Genomic DNA, 12,758 nt, shown 5'->3' with positions numbered 1-12,758 from the left:
GATGGATAGATTGTAGTATCAAATTATTATTCCTCTTTTTCCACTTTGCAAGTGAGATACACCAGAACCAGAAAGAGAAAAACCCTCTTCTAATGTCCCTCCAGTGCCTTCTACTGACAAAGCTTAACACCTAACAACTGGAAAAAGAGGAATATTTATAAAGCCCAGATCCCTTATCACAGTACAGGCAAAGAAGGCTGGCTTTGGAGAAGAGAGACAGTAAATTGATAACTGGTACAGGTCTTTGGGAGGGTAGGGCTCAGGAATGTATGGATGGCAAAATTTGGGTTTCAGGAAGTGTAGAGTCTGGAATTGTTGGGAAAGCAATGGGGAGAGGGTTATGTAGAGGGCAGAGTTATGAAGTTTGGTGAAGACAAGGATCAGGAATGTGTGTTTTGCATAGATCAAGGGTTTGTAAGGGACTGGGTTGAAAGGTGTGTGGAAGCCAAAAATCTGATTATGGGAGACAGGGTTCAGAAATGTGGAGACAGTAGGGTTTGGGGTTGTAGGGTGAAAAGCTGTGATATTAAAGATGGGCATAGTTTATTTAATATTTCTCTATTGAGAGTTATGTGTGTGTGGTGAGGGGAATATGGGTTCTTGAAAATGGGCAGTCGTATGACTGCTTTTTTATTGCAGAAGTGACACTAGGTCAATTTCCCTCTTCTTTCTTTTGATGTCTTGAGACATAGTGCAAGAATCTGGCCACTCTCCTGAAGAGACCTTGAAATTACCTGGGGAAGGAGAGGAGCGGAACTGAGTCTAGCCTTACATCATCCCTGTCAAGGCATCAGGCAGGGTGAATGTGGATGAATCTATCTTGAACCTTCCAGAGCAGATCAGCTACCAGGTGAATACCACCAAGTAGTCCCAGTTAATGCCAGATGGAGCAAAAGGATTACTCAATCAAGCATTATCTGATTATCTGGTTCATAAAACTGTGAAATCTTTATCATAATTTAATCACAAACATCTTTATCTACTAGGAGATGAGAGGGGTGAAAAAAAGACATGCTGCCCAGATTTCCATTAAAAAAATGATTTTCTGTTCCAGCTCTTGGGAGCCATCATCATCCTCAAGGTTGGCTTCAGCTTCAGAGAGCTGCGTCTTTCAAGAGCACACCAGTGTAGGGTGGGCCACATTCAATGATTTCTCAGGGGGTAGATAGAGCAATTTCATTTCTTTTTATGACTGAGTAATATTCCATTGTATATATGTGCCACATCTTCTTTATCCACTCATCTGTCGATGGACACTTAGGATGTTTCCATGTCTTGGCTATTGTAAATAGAGCTGCAATGAACATTGTGGTACATGACTCTTTTTTCTTTTTAACATCTTTATTGGAGTATAATTGCTTTACAATGGTGTGTAGTTTCTGCCTTATAACAAAGTGAATCAGTTATACATATACATATGTTCCCATATCTCTTCCCTCTTGCATCTCCCTCCCTCCCACCCTCCCTATCCCACCCCTCTAGGTGGTCACAAACCACCTAGCTGATCTCCCTGTGCTATGTGGCTGCTTCCCACTAGCTATTTAGTTTACGTTTGGTAGTGCATATATGTCCATGCCACTCTCTCACTTTGTCACAGCTTACCCTTCCCCCTCCCCATATCCTCAAGTCCATGCACTAGTAGGTCTGTGTGTGCCTTTATTCCCGTCTTACTCCTAGGTACTTCATTACCTTTTTTATTTCTTCTTAGATTCCATTTATATGTGTTAGCAAACGGTATGTGTTTTTCACTTTCTGACTTACTTCACTCTGTATGACAGACTCTAAGTCCATCCATCACACTACAAAAAACTCAATTTCGTTTCCTTTTATGGCTGAGTAATATTCCATTGTATATATGTGCCACATCTTCTTTATCCATTCACCTGTTGATGGACACTTAGCTTGCTTCCATGTACTGGCTATTGTAAAGAGAGCTGCAATGAACATTTTGGTACATGACTCTTTTTGAATTATGGTTTTCTCAGGGTATATGCCCAGTAGTGGGATTGCTGGGTCGTATGGTAGTTCTATTTTTAGTTTTTTAAGGAACCTCCATACTGTTCTCCATAGTGGTTATATCAATTCACATTCCCACCAAGAGTGCATGAGGGTTCCCTTTTCTCCACACCCTCTCCAGGATTTACTATTTGTAGATTTTTTGATGATGGCCATTCTGACTGGTGTGAGGTGATACCTTATTGTAGTTTTGATTTGCATTTCTGTAATGATTAGTGATGTTGAGCATCCTTTGATGTGTTTGTTGGCAATCTGTATATCTTCTTTGGAGAAATGTCTATTTAGGTCTTTTGCCCATTTTTGGAGTGGGTTGTTTGTTTATTTGATACTGAGCTGCTTGTAAATTTTGGAGATTAATCCTTTGTCAGTTGCTTTATTGGCAAATATTCCCTCTCATTCTGAGGGTGGTCTTTTCATTTCTTTAATGGTTTCCTTTGCTGTGCAAAAGCTTTTCTATTTCATAAGGTCCCATTTGTTTATATGTTTTTATTTCCATTTCTCTAGAAGGTGGGTCAAAAAAAATTTTGCAGTGATTTTTATCATAGAGTGTTCTGCCTATGGTTTCCTCAAAGAGTTTTTTAGTGTCAGGCTTACATTTAGGTCTTTAATCCATTTTGAATTTATTTTTGTGTGTGGTGTTAGGGAGTTTTCTAATTTAATTCTTTTATATGTAGCTGTCCAGGTTTCCCAGCACCACTTATTGAAGAAGCTGTCTTTTCTCCATTGTATATTCTTGCCTCCTTTATCAAAGATAAGGTGACTGTATGTGTGGGGGTTTATCTGTGGGCTTTCTATCATGTTCCATTGATATTTATTTCTGTTTTGTGCCAGTCCATACTGTGCTGATTACTGCAGCTTTGTAGTATAGTCTGAAATCAGGGGGGCTGATTCCTCCAGCTCCGTTTTTCTTTCTCAGTATTGCTTTGGCTATACGGGGTCTTTTATGTTTCCAAAAATATTGTCAAATATTTTGTTCTAGTTCTGTGAAAAATACCATTGGTAATTTGATAGAGATTGCATTGAATCTGTTGACTGCTTTGGGTAGTATAGTAATTTTCACAAGTTGATTTTTCCAATCCAAGAACATGGTATATCTCTCCATCTGTTTGTATCATCTTTAATTTCTTTCATCACTGTCTTATAGTTTCCTGCATGCAGGTCTTTTGGCTCCTTAGGTAGGTTTATTCCTAGGTATTTTATTCATTTTGTTGCAGTGGTAAATGGGAATGTTTCCTAAATTTCTCTTTCAGATATTTCATCATCAGTGTATAGGAATGCAAGAGATTTCTGTGCATTAATTTTGTATCCTGCTACTTTACCAAATTCATTGATTAGCCTTAGTAGTTTTCTGATAGCATATTTAGGATTCTCTACGTATAGTGTCCTGTCATCTGCAAATGGTAACAGCTTTACTTCTTCTTTTCTGGTTTGAAATCCTTTATTTCTTTTTCTTCTCTGATTGCTGTGGCTAAAACTTCCAAGTCTATGTTGAATAATTGTGGTGAGAGTGGGCAACCTTGTCTCGTTCCTGATCTTAGTGGAAATAGTTTTATTTTTTCACCATTGAGGACGATGTTGGCTGTGGGATTGTTATATGTGCCCTTTATTATGTTGAGGAAAGTTCCCTCTCTGCCTAATTTCTGAAGGATTTTTATCATAATGGGTGTTGAATTTTATCAAAAGCTTTTTCTGCATCTATTGAGATGATCATATGGTTTTTCTCCTTCAATTTGATAATATGTTGTATCACATTGATTGATTTGAGTATATTGAAGAATCCATACATTCCTGAGATAAAACCCACTTGATCATGGTGTATGACCCTTTTAATGTGCTGTTGGATTCTGTTTGCTAGTAGTTCATTGAGGTTTTTTCCATCGATGTTCATCAGTGATATTGGGCTGTAGTTTTCTTTATTTTGACATCTTTGTCTGGTTTTGGTGTCAGGGTGATGCTGGCCTCGTAGACTGAGTTTGGGAGTGTTTCTCCCTCTGCTATATTTTGGCAGAGTTTGAGAAGGATAGGTGTTACCTCTCCTCTAAATGTTTGATAGAATTCACCTGTGAATCCATGTGGTCCTGAGCTTTTGTTTGTTGGAAGATTTTTAATCACAGTTTCAATTTCAATGCTGGTGATTGATCTGTTTATGTTTTCTATTTCTTCCTTGATAAGTCATGGAAGTTTGTGCTTTTCTAAGAATTTGTCCATTTTTTCCAGGCTTTCCATTTTATTGGCCCATAGTTCCTTGTAGTAATCTCTCATGATCCTTTGTATTTCTGCCGTGTAGGTGTTACTTCTCCTTTTTCATTTCTAATTCTACTGATTTGAGTCTTCTCCCTTTTTCTCGTGATGAGTCTGGCTAATGGTTTATCAATTTTCTTTATTTTCTCAAAGAACCAGCTTTTAGTTTTATTGACCTTTGCTATTGTTTCCTTCATTTCTTTTTCATTTATTTCTGTTGTGATCTTTATGATTTCTTTCCTTCTGCTAACTTTGGAGTTTTCTTAATTCTTATTTCTCCAATTCCTTTAGGTTAATGTTAGGTTGTTTATTTGAGATGTTTCTTGTTACTTGAGGTAGGATTATCTTGCTGTATACTTCCCTCTTAGAACTGGTATGCTGCATCCCATAGATTTTGGGTCATTGTGTTTTCATTGCCATTTGTTTCTATGTATTTTTTGATTTCCTCTTTGATTTCTTCAGTGATCTTTTGGATATTTAGCAGCGTATTGTTTAGCCTCCACTTGTCTGTATTTTTACAGATTTTTTCCTGTAACTGATATTTAGTCTCATAGCATTGTGGTCAGAAAAATATTCCTGATATGACTTCAATTTTCTTAAACTTATCAATACTTGATTTGTGACCCAAGATATGATCTATCCTGGAGAACATTCCATGAGCACTTGAGAAAAATGTGTATTCTGTTGTTTTTGGATGGAATGTCCTATAAATATCAATTAAGTGTATCTTGTTTAATGTATCATTTAAAGCTTGTGTTTCTTTATTTTCATTTTGGTTGATCTGTCAATTGGTGAAAGTGGGGTGTTAAAGGGGCCTAATATTATTTTGTTACTGTCGATTTCCCCGTTTATGGCTGTTAGCATTTGCCTTATGTATTGAGGTGCTCCTTTGTTGGGTGCATAAATATTTACAATTGTTATATCTTCTTCCTGGATCGACCCCTTGATTATTATGAAGTGTCCTTCTGTGTGTCTTGTAATAGTCTTTATTTTACAGTTTATTTTGTGTGACATGAGAATTGCTACTCCAGCTTTTTGATTTCCATTTGCATGGAATATCTTTTTCCATCCCCTTTCTTTCAGTCTGTATGTGTCCCTAGGTCTGAAGTGGGTCTCTTGTAGACTGCATATATATGGGTCTTGTGTTCGTATCTATTCTGCCAGTCTATATCTTTTGGTGAGATCATTCATTCCATTTACATTTAAGGTAATTATTGACATGTATGTTCCTATTACCATTTTCTTCGTTGTTTTGGGTTTGTTATTGTAGGTCTTTTCCTTCTCTTGTGTTTCCTAACTAGAGAAGTTCCATTAGCATTTGTTGTAAAGCTGGTATGGTGGTGCAGAATTCTCTTAGCTTTTGCTTGTCTGTAAGGATTTTAATTTCTCCATCAAATCTGAATGAGATGCTTGCTGAGTAGAGTAATCTTGGTTGTATGTTTTTCCCTTTCATCACTTTGTATATGTCCTGCCACTCCCTTCTGGCCTTCAGAGTTTCTGCTGAAAGATCAGCTGTTAGCCTTATGGGGATTCCCTTTTATGTTATTTGTTGTTTTTCCCTTGATACTTTTAATATTTTATTGTATTTAATTTTTGAGAATTTGATTAATATGTGTCTTGGTGTGTTTCTCCTTGGATTTATCCTGTATGGGACTCTCTGTGCTTCCTGGACTTGATTGACTATTTCCTTTCCCATATTAGGGAAGTTTTCAAGTATAATCTCTCAAATATTTTCTCAGTCCCTTTCTTTTTCTCTTCTTCTTCTGGGACCCCTATAATTCTAAAGTTGGTGCATTTAATGTTGTCCCAGAGGTTTGAGACTGTCCTCAATTCTTTTCATTCCTTTTTTCCTTATTCTAGTCTGTGGTAGTTATTTCCCCTATTTTATCTTCCAGGTCACTTATCCATTCTTGTGCTTCAGTTATTCTGCTATTGATTCCTTCTAAAGAATTTTAAATTTCATTTATTGTGTTGTTTATCATTGTTTATTTGCTCTTTATTTCTTCTAGCTCCTTCTTAAACGTTTCTTGTATATTCTCCATTATATTTCCACGATTTTGGAACATTTTTACTCTCATTGTTCTGAATTCTTTTTCACATAGACTGCCTATTTCCTTCTCATTTGTTTGGTCTGGTGGGTTTTTACCTTACTCCTTCATCTAATGTGTATTTCTCTGTCTTCTCATTTTGCTTAACTTATTGTATTTGGGGTCTCTTTTTCACAGGCTGCAGGGTAATAGTTCCATTGTTTTTGGTGTCTGCCTCCAGTGGGTAAGGTTTGTTCAGTTGGCTGTGTAGGCTTCCTGGTGGAGGAGACTGGTGCCTGTGTTCTGGTGGATGATGCTGGATCTTGTCTTTCTTGTCAGCAGAACTGCATCCAGTGGTGTGTTTTGGTGTATCTCTGACCTTATTATGATTTTAGGCAGCCTGTATGATAATGGGTGGTTCTGTGTTCCTGTCTTGCTAGTTGTTTGGCAAAGGGTGTCCAGCACTGGAGCTTGCTGGTCGTTGAGTGGAGCTGGGTTTTAGCGTTGAGATGGAGTTCTCTGAGAGAGCTTTTGCCATTTGATATTATGTGGAGCTTGGAGGTGTCTCTTGGATAAATGTCCTGAGCTGTCTCTCTCACTTCTGAGGCACAGGCCTGACACCTGGTTGGAGCACCAAGACCTTGTCAGCTGCATGGATCAGAAGAAAAGGGTGAAAAAATAAAATAAAATAAAGTTATTAAAATAAAAAAATTGTAAAGTAAAAATATAAAAGAGAAAAAGATAGAAAGGAAGAAGAGAGCAACAAAAACAGAACACAAATCCACCAATGATAATAAGTGCTAAAAACTATACTAGGAAAACTAAAACAAAACAAAAGAAGAAAAACGGACCAACAGAACTTTAGGACAAATGGTAAAAGCAAAGCTACACAGACAAAATCTCACTAAGAAGCATACGCTTACACACTCACAATAAGAGAAAAAGGGAAAAAAATCTATATAGAAAAAGAAAAAAAGGAAGAGAGCAATGAAATCCATAAAAAATCTACTAATGATAATAAACTCTAAATACTAAAGTATGATAAACATAAAACCAGAAACAGATTAGATGCAGAAAGCAAACTCCAAGTTTACAGTTGCTCCCAACGTCCACCACCTCAATTTTGGGATGATTCATTGTTCATTCAGGTATTCCAGAGATGCAGGGTACCTCAAGTTGATTGTGGAGATTTAATCCTCTTTTCCTGAGGCTGCTGGGAGAAATTTCACTTTCTGTTTTTTGTTCGCACAGCTTCTGGGCTTCAGCTTTGGATTTGGCCACACCTCTGCCTGTAGGTCTCCTGAGGGCGTCTTTTCTTCACTCAGAGAGGACAGTGTTAAAGTAGCAGCTGATTAGGGAGCTCTGGCTCACTCAGGCCGGAGTTGGGGAAGGGTACAGAATGCAGGGTGAGCCTATGGCTGCAGAGACCAACGTAACATTGCCACAGCCTGAGGTGCACCATGTTTTCTCCCGGGGAAGTTGTCCCTGGATCACGGGACCCAGGCAGAGGCAGGCTGCACAGGCTCTTGGGACGAGAGGTGTGGATAGTGACCTTTACTTGCACACAGGCTTCTTGGTGGTTGCAGCAACAGCCTTAGCATTTCATGCCCATCTCTGGTTTCTGCCCTGATAGCCACAGCTCACACTTGTCTCTGGAGCTCATTTAGGCAGTGCTCTAAATCGCTCCTCCTCGTGAACCATGAAACAATGGTGTCTTGCCTCTTAGGCTGAGCCAGACATTTTACCGGACTCCCTCCTGGCTAGCTGTGGTTCAGTAGCCTCCTTCAGGCTGTGTTCACGCAGCCAACCCCAGTCCTCTCCCTGGGATCTGACCTCTGAAGCCAGAGCCTCAGCTCCAAGCCCCCACCCGCCCAGGAGAGTGAGCAGACAAGCCTCTCAGGCTGGTGAGTGCTGGTCAGCACTGATCATCTGTGCGGGAATCTCTCCGCTTTGCCCTCTGTCGCTGTGCTCTCCTCCATGGCTCTGAAGCTTCCCACCCTGCCGTGCAAGTCCCCGTCTCCACCAGTGAAGGGGCTTCCTAGCGTGTGGAAAATTTTCCTCCTTTACAGCTCCCTCCCCAAAGTGCAGGTCCTGTCTCTAGTCTTTTGTCTCCTTTTTTTTTCTCTTTCCTTTTGCCTTACCCAGGTATGTGGGGGAGTTTCTTACCTTTTCGGGAAGTCTGAGGTCTTCTGCCAGCATTCAGTAGGTGTTCCGTAGGTGTTGTTCCACACGTACATGTATTTCTGATGTATCTGTGGGGAGGAAGGTGATCTCCACGTCTTACTCCTCTGCCTTCTTGAAGGTCAGTTATCTGTTTTATACATATTAGTGTATATATGTCAATCCCCCTCTGAAATTGGGTTTCTCTTTACAATTAGAAGAAGGGTTGCCACTCCCTGCTTGGAGGTGTGTCTAGGGTACCTGTAGGCAAAGCCTGGGTTTCCTTCATGTTCCTGAACTATGTATTATCAAGTGCTTAACTGAACCCAGAGTAACTCACTCTGCAAAGCACAGCAGACATCATTTTATACTGGGAAGTTTTCAAGGCAGACACTATTCTTTCAACTGTCTAGCCATGATAATAGCAGAGCAATGCTTCCTTGGCTTATCTGATTGTAAGCAGGTACTCCTTGCAATATCCTTTCTTAGAAAAATTGGCAGCAAGATATTATCTTGAGGTTTTTAAAATGTAGACTACTTTAGCCAACAAAACAGACTCCAGATTACTGATAAGCATCTTCATATATGGAACAATCTAATTTAAGCCAAGTGAATTTGAGACAATGCATGTCAAAGATTAAAAAAAATTTGTAGGGTTAGTAATGAGCCAGATACCATCTACAGGGGCATCTCTTTGTGTCTCTTTACAGAAATATGCCATTACTGTGTGGGTGAATATCTATATACAGAGACATACATCCAGTTCATTTTAGAGGAAGTTCAAATGTTTTAGATACAACTAAGAAAGGGTTGGGAGGGTTTTTCATAAACACAATATTATACTCACCACCCATGAATATTATTCTGTACATCCTGATTCTTGAAGAAGTGTCAAAGTGCAGATTTTCTTAGTCAAAATAACCAGAAATCTTTGTATGCAGCCAATACTCTTGTCATACCTGGTTCCTAACAGAGACTTAAAGGCTATATAGGAGCTGCTGGCAGTCTTAAAGTGCTTGTAACAGATTTTTCCATAATGTGATAGGAAGTGAAACAGTTATCAAGGACAGTCAGACTGAAACTTGCTTGCTAACTATAAGTGAAATATGAGATCGATAGACCCACACTGAAAATTTATTAAAAAGAAAGTGAATTAGGCACTATCACATACTATTGGTGGGAGTGTCATTTGATCAAAACATTTTGGAAATTAATGCCATACATTTAAAATATATTGATAGTTTTGTTTTTGACTCAATAATCCCATTTCTTAATTTGCACATTATTTAAATACTCTGAAATGATAAAGACTTAAACAGAAAAGGAATGTTACAGTTTTGTATTCATTTCCTACTGCTGCTGTAACAAGTTACTATAAACTCATCAGCTTAAAGCAAAAGAAATTATATTAGGCATTTTGTTGAGTTTTTGTAGCAAAAATTTGAGGCGGGTATTTTTTTATCTCTAATTTACAGCTGTGTAGGTAAACTGATCTTCAAGGAGGGTGGGAAATATTTGATGTCACACAGTACTGTTGCCTATAGATTTCTACATAGTCAAGGCACTCAAGTTTTCCCCTGGAGGGCGTAGTGCATAATATTAGCTGAAGTGTTACTGTGGTTCAGCAAATTATACTAATAAATTATCACAGGGTTCTCTGTCAGCCATATTTTATTTATTTAGGGAAAAATACCCATGAATTGAATGGTGAGACCAATGACTCCTGGAGTTTCATTCCCTGAGTGTACTAAGAATATCTGAAAATGCACTAAATGTCATTTCAAAAGAGAGGGCCTGATAGAGTCCATTGAATTAACTTTTGTAGGGGAAAGTAGCACAAGATATTTTGGGAGTATGAGTGGAAAACTTCTAAATGGGTACATCCCAGACATTGAATCAATTTTGAAGGTAATGAGAAGAGAGGACTTTGGGTTTCTAGTAGACCACAAGTCACTCATGGTCGTGGGGACCCCAGAGACCAGATCAGTGTGTAAATATGCAAATGTAGAGCTTTAGGAAGTGGCCCCAGCCTGTAATCTTATGGCTTAGGAAACTGAGGGATCATGCAGTCCTGTTCAAGCTCATTTAGGGAGCTATCTGAAAACACACCCAACATGGGACTGTCAACACTAGGAAATCAAGATAAGATTTTGTGGCTCTGTTTAAGTCATTTAATTGTCAAGAAAAGCCAAGAGACCAGTAGAACATGGTAAAACGGGAGTTTAGAAAAACTGCGGGTAGGGGTTAAAATATGTGGGTTTAGCAAACCCTGGTCTCTACCACCAGGGGAAACAAAGCTGGGTGCTGGGCAGGTGAAATTGAATGAGGTAGTGAGTTTTACATACCAGATGCTTGGGAGCTGGGGAGTGGGGGAAGCACCATCTCTGACTATGGAAGAGCAACATGCTGTCAAAGATTTTCTCCTATTTCCTAATTGGCACATAACACTGGCATAGGAAATATGAGACAAGGTCTCGAGTGAATCACTGTGCACTTCCTCAGTGAAGGGTGAGGAAGATCATGGACAAAGAAGTTTTGTGATATCAGCATGAGTGTGGTAAGTCATTTTTGAGATTGCCAGCAGATGGTATTTGGGTTGGGAAATAAGTGCATCATGTCAGTCCTGGGCTGTTCTCCCTGTGTGGGGCTGCCTGGCCCTTATAAAAGGAGTCTCCATCTCAGTGGTGCTATCTTCGTGACACTCAGTGATAGGTTTTCTTTGGAGCCTGCGGTGAGTACAAATCTTAGAGGTCTTTTTGGCACTTGAGTGGTAAGATTGAACCTGGAGGTGTAGGTGACTTTATTTTAACCAATTAGTGCTCCATATGCGGAAAAGAAGATAATGAGGTTTTAGGGGTAAATTTTAACTGGTATTTGGTAGGTGATCCTGAATGTGATGAGAGAAATGTAGTCAGAGCTATGATCTTAAACTGAAGGAGAGTAAGAGAGATGAAATGCTGTGCTGTAGCCCACCCTACATTAGTTCCAGACGCATCCCTCTCAGAGTTCAATCCCATTGAGTGATGGGTTTGGACCTCTGCATTTCTCCTTAAAAGCCCACAGTCACGTCAGTTAGACCAGCAACCAGGGCCTCATGGGAGATATAAGTAGAGATTTGTTTTGGGATTGGCTACAATTTATTTCCGGGTTCTTCTCCAGATAGTGTTTGTATTCACACAACACCTGCATAGGAAATTTTGTCTTTAGAAAGTGGTAGAATGAGAGATTAACCAGAAAAAACTGGAGATCTGAGGGCAAGAGGTGCTAAAAAAGAATGGTGAAGAAGTTACACAAAACTATAAAGACTCTATAAGGGATCAAAGAAAGTCCTTGGAGACGGAAGGGTTGTGTGCCCAGCTAATTGTTCTACCAGTAGGACTGTCTCTGTTATGAACAGTGTTGTCTGTTTGTATTTCAGATTCCTTGAGACCCAGGAAAGATGACTTACAAGCAGCATCAGTGCAAGCAGCCCTGCCAGTCACCTCCTGTTTTCATACCTAAGTGCCCTGAGCCTTGCCCACATAAGTGCCCTGAACCTTGCCCACCTCTAAACTGTCTGGAGCCATGTCCCTGTCCTCCATGCCCACCTGTGCAGTGCCACATCCACTGTGCCAGCAGAAATGTCCTCCTGTGCATCCATGCACACCCTGCCAGCAGAAGTGTCCACCCAAGTACAAGTAACAGCACCAGATTTCATCAGGACCATGAAACAACAAGATCTAAGCTTTTCTTAGTCCTAGGACTCCATCATCCTCCCTTCAGCCATGGTGATGGACTGCTTCTTCCTTAACCTCCCTCCTGGATTGATAGCTGACAGAGAAAAGGCCTGGTTCCTGAAGAAGACACCATGTTGTTGGAAGAAGAGCAGCAGGATCATCACCTGATCTTGCTTTGCCATCTGCTTGTCTGTAATCGGGCTGTGATCTCTACCCTGTGAGCACTTAGTGTGTATATTCTTTTACTTCTCCAATAAAGCACATTTCATGGTTGAGCCCACATTTCTTCTCCTTCTTCTCCTTCTCCTTCTTCTTCTTCTTCTTCTTGTTCTTCTTCTTGTTCTTGTCCTTCTTGTTCTTCTTGTTCTTTTTCTTGTTGTTGTTCTTCTTCTTCTCTTCTTCTTTTTTAATTTTTGCATTTAGTGTTTTTAATCTCTTCTGTCAACTACAACTACTCTTCTGAGCATTCTTTTTCATTCCTATTGAATTATTAGAGTTAGACTTATTCCATCAGTGAGTTCAGTTTTGCCTGAAATATGCCTTTAGGATTGGACACATCAAATAATTCTTTTATTGGTTTCAAACTCATTTCTACCTC

General features: G+C 39.5%; 1 protein-coding gene across 1 annotated transcript; it reads left to right on the top strand.

Annotated features, from left to right (window-relative positions):
* The first annotated feature begins 686 nt into the window (after window positions 1-686).
* On the top strand, window positions 687-12,414 carry LOC137211323 (small proline-rich protein 2E-like). The gene is given in 4 exon segments (XM_067713665.1): window positions 687-850; window positions 8,430-8,586; window positions 11,863-12,051; window positions 12,054-12,414. Coding segments are annotated over 2 exon segments (240 nt in total). The 5' UTR covers window positions 687-850; window positions 8,430-8,586; window positions 11,863-11,883; the 3' UTR covers window positions 12,126-12,414.
* Window positions 12,415-12,758: the final 344 nt, after the last annotated feature.

Source organism: Pseudorca crassidens, chromosome 2 (assembly GCF_039906515.1).
Source record: "Pseudorca crassidens isolate mPseCra1 chromosome 2, mPseCra1.hap1, whole genome shotgun sequence".
Taxonomy (NCBI): Eukaryota; Metazoa; Chordata; class Mammalia; order Artiodactyla; family Delphinidae; genus Pseudorca; species Pseudorca crassidens.
Note: the sequence above shows the minus strand (reverse complement) of the source record. Positions and strands in the feature narration are given on the sequence as shown.